This window comes from Oncorhynchus gorbuscha, linkage group LG13 (genome assembly GCF_021184085.1).
Source record: "Oncorhynchus gorbuscha isolate QuinsamMale2020 ecotype Even-year linkage group LG13, OgorEven_v1.0, whole genome shotgun sequence".
NCBI classification, from domain to species: domain Eukaryota; kingdom Metazoa; phylum Chordata; class Actinopteri; order Salmoniformes; family Salmonidae; genus Oncorhynchus; species Oncorhynchus gorbuscha.
Window position 1 is genome coordinate 7,863,892 of NC_060185.1, and position 21,956 is coordinate 7,885,847.

General features: G+C 46.7%; 1 protein-coding gene across 1 annotated transcript in view; it reads left to right on the top strand.

The window, feature by feature from the left end:
• Window positions 1-21,956, top strand: part of gbe1b (glucan (1,4-alpha-), branching enzyme 1b) — a 333,639-nt gene that overhangs the window by 32,840 nt on the left and 278,843 nt on the right. Inside the window, exons 2-3 of the mRNA XM_046296301.1 lie at window positions 2,619-2,788; window positions 18,424-18,539. Coding sequence (XP_046152257.1) covers window positions 2,619-2,788; window positions 18,424-18,539 — 286 coding nt within the window. The remainder of the gene's footprint in view (window positions 1-2,618; window positions 2,789-18,423; window positions 18,540-21,956) is intronic.

Consider the following 21,956-nt stretch of genomic DNA (forward strand, 5'->3'; position numbering starts at 1 on the left):
GTATGTTGATGTGTGGCGGGTGTTAGAATATGAATGCTCTTTGCAAGACAGCCTATCCATCTTGTATGATGATGTTCATGTATTGATTTTGAATGCCCTCGAATGTGGTCCAAGGTAAAGCAAGAGGCTACTCAGATAGACCTACATTTTAGACTGAATACTATATATGGGGTTGATATTGCAACAACCACGTCCACATATAGCTCACCAACCTCTTGGCTATAGCATTAATATTGTGTGTGTGTGTGTGTACATTGACTGTGTTCTAAGCCTACCTATAGCCTCCATTTAGGGCGGTCTACCCAGCTATAGCTAGCCTCCATTTTAGGGCAGTCTACCCAGCTATAGCTAGCCTCCATTTAGGGCAGTCTACCCAGCTATAGCTAGCCTCCATTTAGGGCGGTCTACCCAGCTATAGCTAGCCTCCATTTAGGGCGGTCTACCCAGCTATAGCTAGCCTCCATTTTAAATGGTACTTTACAAGCAAAGTATTTCTGTTTAGTGAGTCAGTCAGATCAGATGCAGTAGGGATGACCAGGGATGTTCTCTGTTTAGTGAGACAGTCAGATCAGAGGCAGTAGGGATGACCAGGGATGTTCTCTGTTTAGTGAGACAGTCAGATCAGAGGCAGTAGGGATGACAAGGGATGTTCTCTGTTTAGTGAGTCCTCCAGATCAGAGGCAGTAGGGATGACCAGGGATGTTCTCTGTTTAGTGAGTCCTCCAGATCAGAGGCAGTAGGGATGACCAGGGATGTTCTCTGTTTAGTGAGTCCTCCAGATCAGAGGCAGTAGGGATGACCAGGGTTGTTTTCTGTTTAGTGAGTCAGTCAGATCAGAGGCAGTAGGGATGACCAGGGATGTTCTCTGTTTAGTGAGTCCTCCAGATCAGAGGCAGTAGGGATGACCAGGGATGTTCTCTGTTTAGTGAGTCCTCCAGATCAGAGGCAGTAGAGATGACTATTTTAGTATTCCACCGGAATGCTGTCTCATGTTGACTCCAATGTTTTCCAGTTGGCTGGATGTCCTTTGGGTGGTGGATGTGGGATGCAACTATAGACTGATCAACACATCTCCTATAGTCTTGTGACGCCTGAACACTGATCAACACATCTCCTATAGTCTTGTGAAGCCTGAACACTGATCAACACATCTCCTATAGTCTTGTGAAGCCTGAACACTGATCAACACATCTCCTATAGTCTTGTGATGCCTGAACACTGATCAACACATCTCCTATAGTCTTGTGAAGTCTGAACACTGATCAACACATCTCCTATAGTCTTGTGAAGTCTGAACACTGATCAACACATCTCCTATAGTCTTGTGACGCCTGAACACTGATCAACACATCTCCTATAGTCTTGTGAAGTCTGAACACTGATCAACACATCTCCTATAGTCTTGTGAAGCCTGGTCAACACATCTCCTATAGTCTTGTGACGCCTGAACACTGATCAACACATCTCCTATAGTCTTGTGAAGTCTGAACACTGATCAACACATCTCCTATAGTCTTGTGAAGCCTGGTCAACACATCTCCTATAGTCTTGTGAAGCCTGAACACTGATCAACACATCTCCTATAGTCTTGTGAAGCCTGAACACTGATCAACACATCTCCTATAGTCTCGTGAAGCCTGAACACTGATCATCACATCTCCTATAGTCTTGTGACGCCTGAACACTGATCAACACATCTCCTATAGTCTTGTGACGCCTGAACACTGATCAACACATCTCCTATAGTCTTGTGAAGCCTGAACACTGATCAACACATCTCCTATAGTCTCGTGAAGCCTGAACACTGATCATCACATCTCCTATAGTCTTGTGACCCCTGAACACTGATCAACACATCTCCTATAGTCTTGTGAAGCCTGGTCAACACATCTCCTATAGTCTTGTGAACACTGATCAACACATCTCCTATAGTCTTGTGAAGCCTGAACACTGATCAACACATCTCCTATAGTCTCGTGAAGCCTGAACACTCAACACATCTCCTATAGTCTTGTGAAGCCTGATCAACACATCTCCTATAGTCTTGTGAAGCCTGGTCAACACATCTCCTATAGTCTTGTGAAGCCTGGTCAACACATCTCCTATAGTCTTGTGACGCCTGAACACTGATCAACACATCTCCTATAGTCTTGTGAACATTGATCAACACATCTCCTATAGTCTTGTGAACACTGATCAACACATCTCCTATAGTCTTGTGAACACTGATCAACACATCTCCTATAGTCTTGTGAACACTGATCAACACATCTCCTATAGTCTTGTGAACACTGATCAACACATCTCCTATAGTCTTGTGACGCCTGAACACATCTCTAGTATTTTCGGTCTTGGCCTGAGTCATTAATATTGCTTCCTATTTACTGTTATTGACCATGCTGATTCTATCCATGATTTAGTTGAGGGGAGTTGTGATCTTTCCCAGTTCCTTCTCTGTTATTAACGACACTGTCTCTGTGTCTGTCTCTCTCTCTCCTCTGTGTCCCTCTCTCCTCTCTCTCTGTCTCTCTCCTCTGTGTCTCTCTCTCTGTCTCTCTCTCCTCTCTCTGTCTCTCTGTCTCTCTGTCTCCCTCTCTCTCTCTCTCTGTGTCTCTCAGGTATGGACTGTTTGAGAAGCGTCTGTTCCTCCTGGAGGAGGCAGAAGGGGGCTTTGATCAGTTCACTAGAAGCTACAGGACCTTTGGCGTGAACCGCATGGCTGACAACAGACTGGTGTTGAGGGAGTGGGCCCCAGCCGCGGAGGCCCTGTTCCTTACTGGAGACTTCAGTGAGTACTGTAGCAGACACACACACACACATACATACACACACACACGGAGAGAAACACACGCACAGGCAAGTACACAGGCACGGTTCCATCGGTAGCTGTCTGTAGGAACGGTGGACAATGACCCACTCCAACTGCATCAGGTCAGTCAGTACAAACGGGTCTCCTGAGGAAATAAATAGCTGTTGTAATGCTGTTATTACCACCTGTTTCCCTTGTGATGCTGTTATTACCATCTGTTTCCCTTGTGATGCTGTTATTACCACCTGTTTCCCTTGTGATGCTGTTATTACCACCTGTTTCCCTTGTGATGCTGTTATTACCATCTGTTTCCCTTGTGATGCTGTTATTACCACCTGTTTCCCTTGTGATGCTGTTATTACCACCTGTTTCCCTTGTGATGCTGTTATTACCACTTGTGATGCTGTTATTACCACCTGTTTCCCTTGTGATGCTGTTATTACCACCTGTTTCCCTTGTGATGCTGTTATTACCACCTGTTTCCCTTGTGATGCTGTTATTACCACCTGTTTCCCTTGTGATGCTGTTATTACCACCTGTTTCCCTTGTGATGCTGTTATTACCATCTGTTTCCCTTGTGATGCTGTTATTACCACCTGTTTCCCTTGTGATGCTGTTATTACCACCTGTTTCCCTTGTGATGCTGTTTTACCACCTTTTCCCTTGTGATGCTGTTATTACCACCTGTTTCCCTTGTGATGCTGTTATTACCACCTGTTTCCCTTGTGATGCTGTTATTACCACCTGTTTCCCTTGTGATGCTGTTATTACCACCTGTTTCCCTTGTGATGCTGTTATTACCACCTGTTTCCCTTGTGATGCTGTTATTACCACCTGTTTCCCTTGTGATGCTGTTATTACCACCTGTTTCCCTTGTGATGCTGTTTTTATATAATTGGAGGTTTGACCCTGATGTGATGCTGTTATTTAACTTTTCCCATTGATGCTGTTATACCCTTGTGATGCTGTTTTACCAAATAGTTTTCCCTTGTGATGCTGTTATTACCACCTGTTTCCCTTGTGATGCTGTTATTACCACCTCCACTTGTTTCCACTTTTCCCTTGTGATGCTGTTATTACCACCTGTTTCCCTTGTGATGCTGTTATTACCACCTGTTTCCACACACACATGCTGTTATTGCCACTGTTTCCACACACACACACATGCTGTTATTACCACCTGTTTCCCTTGTGATGCTGTTATTACCACCTGTTTCCTTGTGATGCTGTTATTACCACCTGTTTCCTTACTGATGATTACCATCTGTTTGATACCCTTGTGATGCTGTTATTACCACCTGTTTCCCTTGTGATGCTGTTATTACCACCTTTTCCTTGTGATGCTGTTATTACCACCTGTTTCCCTTGTGATGCTGTTATTACCACCTGTTTCCCATGTGATGCTGTTATTACCACCTGTTTCCCTTGTGATGCTGTTATTACCATCTGTTTCCCTTGTGATGCTGTTATTACCATCTGTTTCCCATGTGATGCTGTTATTACCACCTGTTTCCTTGTGATGCTGTTATCCCACCTCCTTCCAAAACCCATTGGAGATGCTGTTATTACCAGGGTTTCCCTTGTGATGCTGTTATTACCACTGTTTCCCTTGTGATGCTGTTATTACCAAAGTTTCCCTTGTGATGCTGTTATTACCACCTGTTTCCCTTGTGATGCTGTTATTACCACCTGTTTCCCTTGTGATGCTGTTATTACCACCTGTTTCCCTTGTGATGGGTTATTACCATCTGTTTCCTTGTGATGCTGTTATTACACTATTTCCCTTGGATGGTTATTACCATAGGTTTCTCTGTGATGTGTTAAAGTAGTTTCCCTTGTGATGCTGTTATTGCCATAGGGTTCCCTTGAAGGGCCCCTTGAAGTTGGTGTTTTTAGTAAATAGTTGAAAACAAAGGCAACAGAGTGTTTTCCTGAAGGGGTTTTCAAAAGTTGAACACACACACACACACAACACACACACACACACACACACACACACACACACACACACACACAACACACACACACACACACACACACACACACACACACACAAATAAATCATGATTGTTTCAGCCTTTGTTCTGTTAGAAGTACTCTCTGAGCTCTCTTCCCTTTGGCCTCTACTTTGAAGGTAGACTGATACAGAATGGTCTGACTGGCATGCTTCATACTTAGGCACGGGGGGGAGTTGATTAATTGATGAGCAGCTCAAGCAGAGGTTGACCCTTTGGTTCTAGAAAACACCTGGAGAAAAGTACAGGTTACAAGAGTATCTGTTCAGCTGAATCTGCTACACGTCCTCTTTCTCGAGTCATCTTTCCTTGATTCCTCACATCCTCTCTCCTCACCTCCTTCTCAAAACCCATTGGAGAAGAAGTTACGAGGGAAGTGACCTTTTCATACTGTTCAGAAGGATGCAAGGAATCACAGAAAGACCAGTAGAGAGTGCAGGCTCATAGGGCTCTGGTCTAAAGTAGTGCCCTATATAGGGCATAGGGTGCCATAGGGCTCTGGTCTAAAGTAGTGCACTATATAGGGAATAGGGTGCCATAGGGCTCTGGTCTAAAGTAGTGCACTATATAGGGTGCCATAGGGCTCTGGTCTAAAGTAGTGCACTATATAGGGAATAGGGTGCCATAGGGCTCTGGTCTAAAGTAGTGCACTATATATAGGGAATAGGGTGCCATAGGGCTCTGGTCTAAAGTAGTGCACTATATATAGATATATAGGGAATAGGGTGCCATAGGGCTCTGGTCTAAAGTAGTGCACTATATAGGGAATAGGGTGCCATAGGGCTCTGGTCTAAAGTAGTGCACTATATAGGGAATAGGGTGCCATAGGGCTCTGGTCTAAAGTAGTGCACTATATATAGGGAATAGGGTGCCATAGGGCTCTGGTCTAAAGTAGTGCACTATATATAGGGAATAGGGTGCCATAGGGCTCTGGTCTAAAGTAGTGCACTATATATAGATATATAGGGAATAGGGTGCCATAGGGCTCTGGTCTAAAGTAGTGCACTATATATAGGGCATAGGGTGCCATAGGGCTCTGGTCTAAAGTAGTGCACTATATAGGGAATAGGGTGCCATAGGGCTCTGGTCTAAAGTAGTGCACTATATAGGGTGCCATAGGGCTCTGGTCTAAAGTAGTGCACTATATAGGGAATAGGGTGCCATAGGGCTCTGGTCTAAAGTAGTGCACTATATAGGGAATAGGGTGCCATAGGGCTCTGGTCTAAAGTAGTGCACTATATAGGGAATAGGGTGCCATAGGGCTCTGGTCTAAAGTAGTGCACTATATAGGGAATAGGGTGCCATAGGGCTCTGGTCTAAAGTAGTGCACTATATATAGGGCATAGGGTGCCATAGGGCTCTGGTCTAAAGTAGTGCACTATATAGGGAATAGGGTGCCATAGGGCTCTGGTCTAAAGTAGTGCACTATATAGGGTGCCATAGGGCTCTGGTCTAAAGTAGTGCACTATATAGGGTGCCATGGGGCTCTGGTCTAAAGTAGTGCACTATATATAGGGCATAGGGTGCCATAGGGCTCTGGTCTAAAGTAGTGCACTATATAGGGAATAGGGTGCCATAGGGCTCTGGTCTAAAGTAGTGCACTAAGGGTGCCAGTGCACTATCTAAAGTAGTGCACTATAGGGTGCCATGGGGCTCTGGTCTAAAGTAGTGCACTATATATAGGGCATAGGGTGCCATAGGGCTCTGGTCTAAAGTAGTGCACTATATAGGGAATAGGGTGCCATAGGGCTCTGGTCTAAAGTAGTGCACTATATAGGGTGCCATAGGGCTCTGGTCTAAAGTAGTGCACTATATAGGGAATATGGTGCCATAGGGCTCTGGTCTAAAGTAGTGCACTATATAGGGAATAGGGTGCCATAGGGTTCTGGTCTAAAGTTTTCGTGCACTATATAGGGAATAGGGTGCCATAGGGCTCTGGTCTAAAATGTAGTGCACTATATAATGGGAATAGGGTGCCATAGGGCTCTGGTCTAAAGTAGTGCACTATAAAGATATATAGGGAATAGGGTGCCATAGGGCTCTGGTCTAAAGTAGTGCACTATATATATGGGAATAGGGTGCCATAGGGCTCTGGGGAAAGTAGTGCACTATATAGGGAATAGGGTGCCATAGGGCTCTGGTCTGTAGTGCACTATATAGGGAATAGGGTGCCATAGGGCTCTGTTCTGTAGTGCACTATATATAGGGAATAGGGTGCCATGGGCTGCTGCTGTTCTAAAGTAGTGCACTATTCTAGGGAATAGGGTGCCATAGGGCTCTGGTCTAAAGTAGTGCACTATTATAGGGAATAGGGTGCCATAGGGCTCTGGTCTAAAGTAGTGCACTATATATAGATATATAGGGAATAGGGTGCCATAGGGCTCCCCCTCTAAAGTAGTGCACTATGTATAGGGAATAGGCTGTGCCATAGGGCTCCGGTCTAAAGTAGTGCACTATATAGGGAATAGGGTGCCATAGGGCTCTGGTCTAAAGTAGTGCACTATATATAGGGAATAGGGTGCCATAGGGCTCTGGTCTAAAGTAGTGCACTATATATAGGGAATAGGGTGCCATAGGGCTCTGGTCTAAAGTAGTGCACTATTATAGATATATAGGGAATAGGGTGCCATAGGGCTCTGGTCTAAAGTAGTGCACTATATATAGGGAATAGGGTGCCATAGGGCTCTGGTCTAAAGTAGTGCACTATATATAGATATATAGGGAATAGGGTGCCATAGGGCTCTGGTCTAAAGTAGTGCACTATATATAGGGAATAGGGTGCCATAGGGCTCCGGTCTAAAGTAGTGCACTATATATAGGGAATAGGGTGCCATAGGGCTCTGGTCTAAAGTAGTGCACTATATAGGGAATAGGGTGCCATTTCCTTTCTGTATCTTCATTAGGAGTTTTCGTTTCTTCTTTCTTCTGCTAATGAAGGACCATTAGATGATTACATCTCATTAGAAATGACTAGTTTGTAGATTTCCTCATTTTGTTAATGGACAATTACACATCCAAAATAATCAAGAAAGCTAATATTCATGTTTTTTTAAAATCTTGTGGCCCAATGAAATCACTTAACGAGGCAATTAACAGACGTTTTAATTAGAAGACCATAAATGAGTTGTTGAGGAGTAAAGCGTCATGTGAACAGAGTGTAGTAGGCAGGCTGGGGACACGCACTGCTGCTGTTCTGTCCCCCTGCTGCTGTTCTGTCCCCCTGCTGCTGTTCTGTCCCCCTGCTGCTGTTCTGTCCCCCTGCTGCTGTTTAGTCCCCCTGCTGCTGTTCTGTCCCCCTGCTGCTGTTCTGTCCCGCTGCTGCTGTCCTGTCCCCCTGCTGCTGTTCTGTCCCCCTGCTGCTGTTCTGTCCCGCTGCTGCTGTTCTGTCCCGCTGCTGCTGTTCTGTCCCCCTGCTGCTGTTCTGTCCCCCTGCTGCTGTTCTGTCCCCCTGCTGCTGTTCTGTCCCCTGCTGCTGTTCTGTCCCCCTGCTGCTGTTCTGTCCCCCTGCTGCTGTTAGTCCCCCTGCTGCTGTTCTGTCCCCTGCTGCTGCTGTTCTGTCCCCCTGCTGCTGTTCTGTCCCCCTGCTGCTGTCCTGTCCCCCTGCTGCTGTTCTGTCCCCCTGCTGCTGTTCTGTCCCCTCCTGCTGCTGTTCTGTCCCCTGCTGCTGTTCTGTCCCATGGCTGCTGTTCTGTCCCCCTGCTGCTGTTCTGTCCCCCTGCTGCTGTTCTGTCCCCCTGCTGCTGTTCTGTCCCCCTGCTGCTGTTCTGTCCCCCTGCTGCTGTTCTGTCCCCCTGCTGCTGTTCTGTCCCCCTGCTGCTGTTCTGTCCCCCTACTGCTGTCCTGTGTTCTGTCCCCCTGCTGCTGTTCTGTCCCCCTGCTGCTGTTCTGTCCCCCTGCTCCAAACAAAGATGTGGCTCTCCGACACTATATGGGACAGGGCTCTCCGACACTACATGGGACAGGGCTCTCCGACACTACATGGGACAGGGATCTCCGACACTACATGGGACAGGGCTCTCCGACACTACTATGGGACAGGGCTCTCCGACACTACTATGGGACAGGGCTCTCCGACACTACATGGGACAGGGCTCTCCTGTTACACCCATGGGACAGGGCTCTCCCTGTTAGACCCACTACATGGGACAGGGCTCTCCCTGTTAGACCCATGGGACAGGGCTCTCCGACACCCACATGGGACAGGGCTCTCCGTTACACCCATGGTACAGGGCTCTCCTGTTAGACCCACTAGTATGGGACAGGGCTCTCCTGTTAGACCCACTAGTATCAGACAGGGCTCTCCGTTAGACCCACTAGTATGGGACAGGGCTCTCCTGTTACCCACTAGTATCAGGACAGGGCTCTCCTGTTAGACCCACTGGGACAGGGCTCTCCGTTAGACCCACATGGGACAGGGCTCTCCTGTTAGACTACATGGGACAGGGCTCTCCTGTTAGACTACATGGGACAGGGCTCTCCTGACACTAGTATGGGACAGGGCTCTCCTGTTAGACCCACTAGTATCAGACAGGGCTCTCCTGTTAGACCCACTAGTATCAGGACAGGGCTCTCCGTTAGACCCACTAGTATCAGACAGGGCTCTCCTGTTAGACCCACTAGTATCAGAACGGGCTCTGTTAGACCCACTATATGGGACAGGGCTCTCCTGTTAGACCCACTAGTATCAGGACAGGGCTCTCCTGTTAGACCCACTAGTATCAGACAGGGCTCTCCTGTTAGACCCACTAGTATCAGAACGTCTCTCTCCTCCGACCCACTAGTATCAGAACAGCTCTCCTGTTAGACCCACTAGTATCAGAACGACCTCCTGTTAAACCCACAGTATCAGAACGTCTATGTTAGACCCACTAGTAAAACAACACCTATCATGTTAGACCCACTAGTACTGAACCCTCTCCTGTTAAACCCACCTATCATACTACTATGACTGACCCCGTAAAACAACACCTCCTGTTAGACCCACTAGTATCAGAACGTCTCTCCTGTTAGAGTAGACCCACTAGTATCAGAACGTCTCTCCTGTTAGAGTAGACCCACTAGTATCAGAACGTCTCTCCTGTTAGACCCACTAGTATCAGAACGTCTCTCCTGTTAGACCCACTAGTATCAGAACGTCTCTCCTGTTAGACCCACTAGTATCAGAACGTCTCTCCTGTTAGACCCACTAGTATCAGAACGTCTCTCCTGTTAGAGTAGACCCACTTGTATCAGAACGTCTCTCCTGTTAGACCCACTAGTATCAGAACGTCTCTCCTGTTGGACCCACTAGTATCAGAACGTCTCTCCTGTTAGAGTAGACCCACTAGTATCAGAACGTCTCTCCTGTTAGACCCACTAGTATCAGAACGTCTCTCCTGTTAGACCCACTAGTATCAGAACGTCTCTCCTGTTAGACCCACTAGTATCAGAACGTCTCTCCTGTTAGACCCACTAGTATCAGAACGTCTCTCCTGTTAGACCCACTAGTATCAGAACGTCTCTCCTGTTAGAGTAGACCCACTAGTATCAGAACGTCTCTCCTGTTAGACCCACTAGTATCAGAACGTCTCTCCTGTTAGACCCACTAGTATCAGAACGTCTCTCCTGTTAGACCCACTAGTATCAGAACGTCTCTCCTGTTAGACCCACTAGTATCAGAACGTCTCTCCTGTTAGACCCACTAGTATCAGAACGTCTCTCCTGTTAGAGTAGACCCACTAGTATCAGAACGTCTCTCCTGTTAGACCCACTAGTATCAGAACGTCTCTCCTGTTAGACCCACTAGTATCAGAACGTCTCTCCTGTTAGACCCACTAGTATCAGAACGTCTCTCCTGTTAGACCCACTAGTATCAGAACGTCTCTCCTGTTAGACCCACTAGTATCAGAACGTCTCTCCTGTTAGACCCACTAGTATCAGAACGTCTCTCCTGTTAGAGTAGACCCACTAGTATCAGAACGTCTCTCCTGTTAGACCCACTAGTATCAGAACGTCTCTCCTGTTAGACCCACTAGTATCAGAACGTCTCTCCTGTCAGACCCACTAGTATCAGAACGTCTCTCCTGTCAGACCCACTAGTATCAGAACGTCTCTCCTGTTAGACCCACTAGTATCAGAACGTCTCTCCTGTTAGACCCACTAGTATCAGAACGTCTCTCCTGTTAGACCCACTAGTATCAGAACGTCTCTCCTGTTAGACCCACTAGTATCAGAAGGTCTCTCCTGTTAGACCCACTAGTATCAGAAGGTCTCTCCTGTTAGACCCACTAGTATCAGAACGTCTCTCCTGTTAGACCCACTAGTATCAGAACGTCTCTCCTGTTAGACCCACTAGTATCAGAACGTCTCTCCTGTTAGACCCACTAGTATCAGAACGTCTCTCCTGTTAGACCCACTAGTATCAGAACGTCTCTCCTGTTAGAGTAGACCCACTAGTATCAGAACTAATTCTAAAATGCTTTGTGTTGTTTTACATTGTAGGACACACTGGAGTTAAATGATTTCTTCTGATTTAGAATAATATATAAATAAATAATATATGTTTAGCAGCCAAAATATCATGGATATGAGACTGTCATGCACCATGTGGCCTGCTCTCTGAGCTCTAGTGTGTCTCTATGAGACTCTGCACCATGTGTCTCTCTCTCTGTGTCTCTCTCTCTGTGTCTCTCTCTCTGTGTCTCTCTCTCTGTGTCTCTCTCTCTGTGTCTCTCTCTCTGTGTCTCTCTCTCCACCCCTCTCTCTGTCTCCTCTTTCTCTCTCTTTCTCACACACATACACAGGAAGGAAGGGAGCACGTTTTAATGAGGGCCAGGAGTGAAGTCATATTTTGTCTTTAAAAAATATATATATATTTTTTTACCAGGAGCTTTGCTATAGATCATTTTCCCTCCAGGTCTACGCCATGCAGAGGGAGATGGATAGAGAACAAGGGAAAGGAAACAAAAAGAAGATATTCTTTAGAATGAGAAAATAAGCTGCAGAGCGTGCATGAGAAAGAGAGAGGGAATTTGAAAGCAGAGGTACAAAAAGATGGAGTGTTGCTACAAGTTAGTGCTCTGTTCTCACGGAGGAGCTACTCTGTGATTATAAAGATGGAGTGTTGCTACAAGTTAGTGCTCTGTTCTCACGGAGGAGCTACTCTGTGATTATAAAGATGGAGTGTTGCTACAAGTTAGTGCTCTGTTCTCACGGAGGAGCTACTCTGTGATTATAAAGATGGAGTGTTGCTACAAGTTAGTGGAGGAGCTACTCTGTGATTATAAAGATGGAGTGTTGCTACAAGTTAGTGCTCTGTTTTCATGGAGCTACTCTGTGATTATAAAGATGGAGTGTTGCTAGAAGTTAGTGCTCTGTTTTCATGGAGGAGCTACTCTGTGATTATAAAGATGGAGTGTTGCTACAAGTTAGTGCTCTGTTTTCATGGAGGAGCTACTCTGTGATTATAAAGATGGAGTGTTGCTAGAAGTTAGTGCTCTGTTTTCATGGAGGAGCTACTCTGTGATTATAAAGATGGAGTGTTATAAGAAAACAATTTATGAATTAAAAAAAGTGTTTCTGGAAAGATGTCTAATATCTGCAGCAATGTGTTTTTCCGATCGGCTACTTTGATTGTTGATCATCCGTAAAAATATAATAAAATCTTGGGAGAGTCGGCCGGTAGGCATGTCGATTCATTTGGTTTTTGGTGACAAACTTCTCAGCGTTTTTTTACATTTCGCTCTTTGCGTTCATGCATTTGTTAATTAAAAGTTAGTACTGTGAAGTGAACATGTTTTAAGATAAGGAGAATTAACATTTTAAAATTTAGCTAAAGACATATTTAACACTTACACATGGGACACATGATACCAAATCTACGAGTCAAATGAGTCAAATGAGTCAAATGAGTCAAATGAGTCAAATGAGTCAAATGAGTCAAATGAGTCAAATGAGTCAAATGAGTCAAATGTACAAGTAGTCTGATCCAATACCACTGTGGTCATCTCCATGCTCCTTTCCAATACATTTTCGAGGGTCTTATTCTGGTGACACGATGGATGCTTTCCTGTCGTTACGTAATGAATATATCTGTGGTTTAAAGCTTTGCTGCGGTTATATTCATTATGTCTCTGTGGTTTAAAGCTTTGCTGCGGTTATATTCATTATGTCTCTGTGGTTTAAAGCTTTGCTGCGGTTATATTCATTATGTCTCTGTGGTTTAAAACGTCCGGGCCAAGACCGTAGTGGGCACATTCACTATATAACGCAATTCATTTCAGACAAAACCCATCAATAGATCTGAAAATAGAAGTCCGTGTAACTTTTACGTGCACTACATCACCACGTGCACAGCCTTTTATCAGCAACACGTGCACTACATCACCACGCGCACAGCCTTTTATCAGCAACACGTGCACTACATCACCACGCGCACAGCCTTTTATCAGCACAGCCTTTTTTATCAGCAACACGTGCACTACATCACCACGCGCACAGCCTTTTATCAGCAACACGTGCACTACATCACCACGCGCACAGCCTTTTATCAGCAACACGTGCACTACATCACCACGTGCACAGACTTTTATCAGCAACACGTGCACTACATCACCACGCGCACAGCCTTTTATCAGCAACACGTTAATTTGATGGAAACTCATTGCTACTGGTTAAATGTGCATATTGTTTTTTTTTTTTTTTTTAATGTAAAAAAAGTTATTTTTTCTTCTATATTCTCATGAAAATCTGTCGCCAATTGGTTAGAAACCTAGCTAGTGATGTAGTTTGCAGCTTTGAACATCACACTACCGTCTGACCCCTGCCGGACAGAGAGTGCCGACCCCTGCCGGACAGAGAGTGCCGACCCCTGCCGGACAGAGAGTGCCGACCCCTGCCGGACAGAGAGTGCCGACCCCTGCCGGACAGAGAGTGCCGACCCCTGCCGGACAGAGAGTGCCGACCCCTGCCGGACAGAGAGTGCCGACCCCTGCCGGACAGAGAGTGCCGACCCCTGCCGGACAGAGAGTGCCGACCCCTGCCGGACAGAGAGTGCCGACCCCTGCCGGACAGAGAGTGCCGACCCCTGCCGGACAGAGAGTGCCGACCCCTGCCGGACAGAGGGTGCCGACCCCTGCCGGACAGAGGGTGCCGAGCCGGACCCGACCCCTGCCGGACAGAGAGTGCCCCCTGCCCAGAGGGTGCCGGACAGAGGGTGCCGACCCCTGCCGGACAGAGGGTGCCGACCCCTGCCGGACAGAGAGTGCCGACCCCTGCCGGACAGAGAGTGCCGACCCCTGCCGGAAGCTTTTTGTTTTTATCTAAATATTTCACCTTGTCAGGTGGAAAGATGACTCAAGGTCATAGACCCACATGGCAGAGGAATCCATCTGTAAATCGCAGCACACTAGTATCGAATGTTTTGAAAGCCTATTTTGACTTGTTTTCCCCTCAGTGATTGTGAATAAACCAGCATTTTTTGATAATGATCAATTATCTATTCAAAGTTCTTTATATATATATATATATTTTTTTTGTCAAGTGAGTTAAATATGTTTCATTCCTTAGTTCGATCCCCATTCAAAATGGTCAGGCAGTTGCCACATGATAAATGATGTACAATGCTTTGTTTTCGATCCTGCTGTTGATTTCAAACATAAATCTCTACTGGACTCCACTTACAAACAAATGATCCTACTCTCGCTTGACAAGTGTCTCAGCCTGTAAATCAGCAGTGAATTGGACTCTTTACCTGAAAGGCACAGGATCCAGTTCCTGTTTTTAGATCATAAAAACAAAATTATATACACTTCCAGAAATTGAAGCCCAAAATAAATGTTTCACAGAGTTCAAGTAACAGACACATATCAAACATCAATTGTTCAGAGGAGACTGCGTGAATCAGGCCTTCGTGGTCAAATTGCTGCAAGGAAACCACTACTAAAGGACCTCAATAAGAAGAGACTATCTCGGGCCAAGAAACACGAGCAATTAGACCAGTGGAAATCTGGTCTTCTCTGTGATGAGTCGAGATTTTTGGTTTCAACTGCCGTGTCTTTGTGAGACGCGGAGTAGGTGAACAGATGATCTCTGCATGGGTAGTTCCTTACTGTGAAGCATGGAGGAGGAGGTGATGTGTGGGTGCTTTGCTGGTGACACTGTCAGTGATTTTATTTTGAATTCAAGGCACACTTAACCATCATGGTTACCACAGCATTCTGCAGCGATATGCCATCCCATCACGTTTTCACTTAGTCCCACTATCATTTGTTTTTCAACAGGACAATGACCCAACACACCTCCAGGCTGTGTAAAGGCTATTTGACCAAGAAGAGTGCTACATCAGATGACCTGGCCTCCACAATCATCCGACCTCAACCCAATTGAGATGGTTTGGGATGATTTGGGAAGGAAAAGCAGCCAACAAGTGGTCCACATATGTGGGAACTCCAAGCCTGTTGGAAAAGCATTCCAGGTGAAGCTGGTTGAGAGAATGCCAAGACTATGCAAAGTTGTCATCAAGGCAAAGAGAGGCTACTTTGAAGAATCTAATTTATTTAACACACTTTTTATGTTACTACATGATTCCTTATGTGTTGTTTCATAGTTTTTGATGTCTTTACTATTATTCTACAATGTAGAAAACAGGAAAACATTTACAAGCACCCTTGAATGAGTCGATGTGTCCAAACTTTTGACTGGTACTGGATATTTATTTATTTTTCTTTGAACATTACATTGTTTACTATTAAAATCATCTGAGTTTTGATAAACAGCCTTGATCTGTTTAAAAAAAATAGATGTATATTTTATTTTTTATACCATCCTAAATCTCAACGGTGTGTCTGTCTTTCTGTAAATGTGCGTGAGGTGAAAAGTAGGTCACCATATTATGCTCGTTCCAAAGTAACGTTACCATGTGATCAACGACGTCTGACGCTTTGCTTGATGAGTAACTTATGTTGCTCTTCTTCCTGTTTTAGTTTGGAGTTTGATTTAATTGATTCTTGCACAAATATAGATTAAAACTGAAGAAATGCGGGAAAAAAAAAAAAATTGCTTAGCAAAAAGAATAACGCTGAAAATACATGGCATAATAGAATACAGGACACTACAGGATATATTTTCATGGTGGAAACGAATGTAACGATGTGCTTGTTAAAAATAAGTTTTGGGGGAAATACATTTAAGAGCTGGAGTTGTTGTAACGTCTGACAGCAGTGGGTGGAGTTGAGGTTGTGTCTGTTTCTCAGGTGATTCGTTTGGGCAGTGATGCATGGCGGCGATGCAGGGCGGAGATACAGTGTGGTGATGCAGGGCGGTGATGCTTGGCGGTGATACAGTGTGGTGATGCAGGGCGATGATGCGGTGATGCAGGGCGATGATGCGGTGATGCAGGGCGGTGATGTGGTGATGCAGGGTGGCGATACGGTGTGGTGATGCTTGACGGTGATGCTTGACGGTGATGCTTGACGGTGATGCTTGACGGTGATGCAGGGCGGTGATAGTGTGGTGATGCAGGGCGGTGATGCGGTGATGCAGGACGGTGATGTGGTGATGCAGGGTGGCGATACGGTGTGGTGATGCTTGACGGTGATGCTTGACGGTGATGCTTGACGGTGATGCTTGACGGTGATACAGTGTGGTGATGCAGGGCAGTGATGCAGGGCGGTGATGCTTGGCGGTGATACAGTGTGGTGATGCAGGGCGATGATGCGGTGATGCAGGGCGGTGATGTGGTGATGCAGGGTGGCAATACGGTGTGGTGATGCTTGACGGTGATGCTTGATGGTGATGCTTGACGGTGATACAGTGTGGTGATGCAGGGCGGTGATAGTGTGGTGATGCAGGGCGGTGATGCAGGGCGATGATGCGGTGATGCAGGGCGGTGATGTGGTGATGCAGGGTGGCGATACGGTGTGGTGATGCTTGACGGTGATGCTTGACGGTGATGCTTGACGGTGATGCTTGACGGTGATGCTTGACGGTGATACAGGGCGGTGATAGTGTGGTGATGCAGGGCGGTGATGCAGGGCGGTGATGCGGTGATGCAGGGCGGTGATGTGGTGATGCAGGGTGGCGATATGGTGTGGTGATGCTTGACGGTGATGCTTGACGGTGATGCTTGACGGTGATACAGTGTGGTGATGCAGGGCAGTGATGCAGGGCGGTGATGCTTGGCGGTGATACAGTGTGGTGATGCAGGGCGATGATGCAGGGCGGTGATGTGGTGATGCAGGGTGGCGATACGGTGTGGTGATGCTTGATGATGCTTGACGGTGATGCTTGGTGATGCTTGACGGTGATGCGTGACGGTGATGCTTGACGGTGATGCTTGACGGTGATGCTTGACGGTGATGCTTGACGGTGATGCTTGACGGTGATACAGTGTGGTGATGCAGGGCAGTGATGCAGGGCGGTGATGCTTGGCGGTGATACAGTGTGGTGATGCAGGGCGACGATGCGGTGATGCAGGGCGGTGATGTGGTGATGCAGGGTGGCGATACGGTGTGGTGATGCTTGACGGTGATGCTTGATGGTGATGCTTGACGGTGATACAGTGTGGTGATGCAGGGCGGTGATAGTGTGGTGATGCAGGGCGGTGATGCAGGGCGATGATGCGGTGATGCAGGGCGGTGATGTGGTGATGCAGGGTGGCGATACGGTGTGGTGATGCTTGACGGTGATGCTTGACGGTGATGCTTGACGGTGATACAGGGCGGTGATAGTGTGGTGATGCAGGGCGGTGATGCGGTGATGCAGGGCGGTGATGTGGTGATGCAGGGTGGCGATACGGTGTGGTGATGCTTGACGGTGATGCTTGACGGTGATACAGTGTGGTGATGCAGGGCAGTGATGCAGGGCGGTGATGCTTGGCGGTGATGCAGGGCGATGATGCGGTGATGCAGGGCGGTGATGTGGTGATGCAGGGTGGCGATACGGTGTGGTGATGCTTGACGGTGATGCTTGACGGTGATGCTTGACGGTGATACAGTGTGGTGATGCAGGGCGGTGATAGTGTGGTGATGCAGGGCGGTGATGCAGGGCAGTGATGTGGTGATGCAGGGTGGTGATGCAGGGTGGTGATGCAGGGCGGTGATGCAGGGCGGTGATGCAGGGCAGTGATGTGGTGATGCAAGGCGGTGATGCAGGGCGGTGATACAGTGTGGTGATGCAGGGCGGTGATGCAGGGCGGTGATGCAGGGCAGTGATGTGGTGATGCAAGGCGGTGATGCAGGGCGGTGATACAGGGTGGTGATACAGTGTGGTGATGCAGGGTAGTGATACAGTGTGGTGGTGCAGGGCGGTGATGCAGGGTGGTGATGCAGGACAGGTTGTGGCCGTTTCTCAGGAGCCTGCTGGTGGTGTACTTAGTAAATATTCTAAATACTTTTAGTGACAATTTATTATCCATTTTGCAAATACATGCCCAGATATTGGGCAGAAAAACACAATACCAATGTCTGGCATCTCCCTGCTAGGCCGACATCCAGCCTACTTCACATTTAGGCAAATAAAGCTTATATTTTTATAGTACAGAAATCAAATACTATATAAATGTATATACAGTACATGTAGTAGTAGCATTAAATAAATCATGATCTTTATTTTGTTTCATAGATGGTTGGGACAACTTCTCTCACCCGTATGAGAAGAAAGAGTTTGGAAAATGGGAACTGTGTCTGCCCCCCAAGTATGACAAGTCACCAGCCATCGAACACAACACCAAACTCAAGGTAGGCTTTACAGTACTGCTTTATATCCAGCTGGGCCTACTGTACTGCTATATACTAAGGTAGGCCTACTGTACTGCTATATATATTATCCAGGTAGGCCTACTGTACTGCTATATACTAAGGTAGGCCTACTGTACTGCTATATATATTATCCAGGTAGACCTACTGTACTGCTATATATATTATCCAGGTAGGCCTACTGTACTGCTAAATATATTATCCAGGTAGGCCTACTGTACTGCTATATATATTATCCAGGTAGGCCTACTGTACCTCTAAATATATTATCCAGGTAGGCCTACTGTACTGCTATATATATTATCCAGGTAGGCCTACTGTACTGCTATATGTTAAGGTAGTCCTACTGCACTGCTATATATATTATCCAGGTAAGCCTACTGTACTGCTATATATTAAGGTAGGCCTACTGTACTGCTATTTGTTAAGGTAGGCCTACTGTACTGCTAAATATATTATCCAGGTAGACCTACTGTACTGCTAAATATATTATCCAGGTAGGCCTACTGTACCTCTAAATATATTATCCAGGTAGGCCTACTGTACTGCTATATGTTAAGGTAGGCCTACTGTACTGCTATATATATTATCCAGGTAGGCCTACTGTACTGCTATATATATTATCCAGGTAGGCCTACTGTACTGCTATATATATTAAGGTAGGCCTACTGTACTGCTATATATATTATCCAGGTAGGCCTACTGTACCTCTAAATATATTATCCAGGTAGGCCTACTGTACTGCTATATGTTAAGGTAGGCCTACTGTACTGCTAAATATATTATCCAGGTAGGCCTACTGTACTGCTATATATTAAGGTAGGCCTACAGTACTGCTATATATTAAGGTAGGCCTACTGTACTGCTATATATTAAGGTAGGCCTACTGTACTGCTATATACTATCCAGGTAGCCAAATGCATTTAAACTCAGTTTTTCACAATTCCTGACATTTAATCCAAGTAAAATATCCCTGTTTTAGGTCAGTTAGGATCACCACTTTATTTTAAGAATGTGAACAGTCAGAATAATACTAGAGAATTATTTCGGCTTTTATTTCTTTCATCACATTCCCAGTTGGTCACAAGATTAGAGTTTCTGAAGCCGCTACTTCCTCTATGTCTGTTTCTGTAGCCGCTACTTCCTCTCGGTCTGTTTCTGAAGCTGCTACTTCCTCTCGGTCTGTTTCTGAAGCCGCTACCTCCTCTATGTCTGTTTCTGAAGCCGCTACCTCCTCTATGTCTGTTTCTGAAGCCGCTACCTCCTCTATGTCTGTTTCTGTAGCCGCTACCTCCTCTATGTCTGTTTCTGTAGCCGCTACCTCCTCTATGTCTGTTTCTGTAGCCGCTACCTCCTCTATGTCTGTTTCTGTACCTTCTCTATGTCTGTTTCTGTAGCCGCTACCTCCTCTGTGTCTGTTTCTGTAGCCGCTACCTCCTCTGTGTCTGTTTCTGTAGACGCTACCTCCTCTGTGTCTGTTTCTGTAGCCGCTACCTCCTCTGTGTCTGTTTCTGTAGACGCTACCTCCTCTGTGTCTGTTTCTGAAGCCGCTACTTCCTCTCGGTCTGTTTCTGAAGCCGCTACCTCCTCTATGTCTGTTTCTGAAGCCGCTACCTCCTCTTGGTCGGGTCTGTTTCTGAAGCTGCTACTTCCTCTTGGTCGGGTCTGATTTGTAACAGAGAATGTGCTCTCATTAGCTGGTTAAATGGGCAAACCGCAGTTGAAATGGATAACATAGCGTACTGTTTCAGTAAAAAGCAGAGGGGAGAGAAATTGAACCACCCTCAAATTCATAGACAGAGATATGGATGCAAGGACTGACAATCCACGATACCAAATGTATAGTTTTAAGCGTGCTTTGAGGCTACTCCCACACCTGGGAGTAAAACATTGACTGCTGTGTATTATCAAGGTAGCCGACAATACTATAGTTTGGGTTCTGATTGGGTATGTAAGGCACGTCTCAGTTATATTCTGCATGAACCAATGGGTGCGTATCATACATACAGGTCCAGAAGTGGATGTAGCAACTGCCTATTGCCCTTTTATTTTTTTTATTTTTATATATATATTTTTAAATTCTGTCTGCTAGACTCCTGACACAGCAGGTTGAAGCTCAGGAATTCAACTCTGTGGTAGAATACAGAAGGACAGTTTACAGTGGAATGTGGAGATACAATATATCTGATGAGAGAATCACGACTGTTTCTACATCCCTCTGTCCCTCTCTGTCTGTCTCCCTCCCTCACTACCTCAAGCCTACTCCCTCTCTCCCTCTCTGTCTCCCTCCCTCACTACCTCAAGCCTACTCCCCCTCTCTGTCTCCCCCTCTCCCTCTCTGTCTCCCTCCCTCCCTCACTATCTCAAGCCTACTCCCTCTCTCCCTCCTTACCTCAAGCATCCTCCCTCTCTCCCTCTCTGTCTCTCTCCCTCCCTCACTACCTCAAGGCTACTCCCTCTCTCCTCCTCTCTCACTACCTCAAGTCTCCCTCCCCCTCTCCTCCCTCACTACCTCAAGCCTACTCCCCTCTCCTCCCTCCCTCCCTCTCACTACCTCAAGCCTACTCCCTCTCTCCCTCTCTGTCTCCCCCTCCCTCACTACCTCAAGCCTACTCCCCCTCTCCCTCAATCTCCCTCCCTCCCTCACTACCTCAAGCCTACTCCCCCTCTCCCTCTATCTCCCTCCCTCCCTCACTACCTCAAGCCTCCTCCCTCTCTCCCTCTCTGTCTCCCTCCCTCCCTCACTACCTCAAGCCTACTCCCCCTCTCCCTCTGTCTCCCTCCCTCCCTCACTACCTCAAGCCTCCTCCCTCTCTCCCTCTCTGTCTCCCTCCCTACCTCAAGTATCCTCCCTCTCTCCCTCTCTGTCTCCCTCCTTACCTCAAGCCTCCTCCCCCTCTCCCTCTCTGTCTCCCTCCCTACCTCAAGCCTCCTCCTTCATCCCTCGAAGCTTGCTTGGCTCTTGGTTCTGCCTGGCTCGGAGTTTCCTCATCTAAATTAGTTCCACAGCTACTCCTTCCTGGAACCAAGGGTCCTGCTCGTGCGTGTGTGTGTGTGTGTGTGTGTGTGTGTGTGTGTGTGTGTGTGTGTGTGTGTGTGTGTGTGTGTGTGTGTGTGTGTGTGTGTGTGTGTGTGTGTGTGTGTGTGTGCCAAGGGTCCTGCTCCTGTCTGTCTGCCTCTGTGCGTGTACACCAAGGGCCCAACTCCAATCGTTTGTTTCAGGGAAAGCACTTCATTGTCTTCATGTCTTTTTTTTTGCCCTAAAAGCTACATCAGTGTGTCTCTCGGCTTAATTGCTGTCACAGTCTGTCCTTGTAGAGTCTTCCTGCTAAGGTTTTCCAACACAGCCCAGTGGACCGGCCGTACGCCACACAGTGTCAACTATTGCTCTTCAAACTT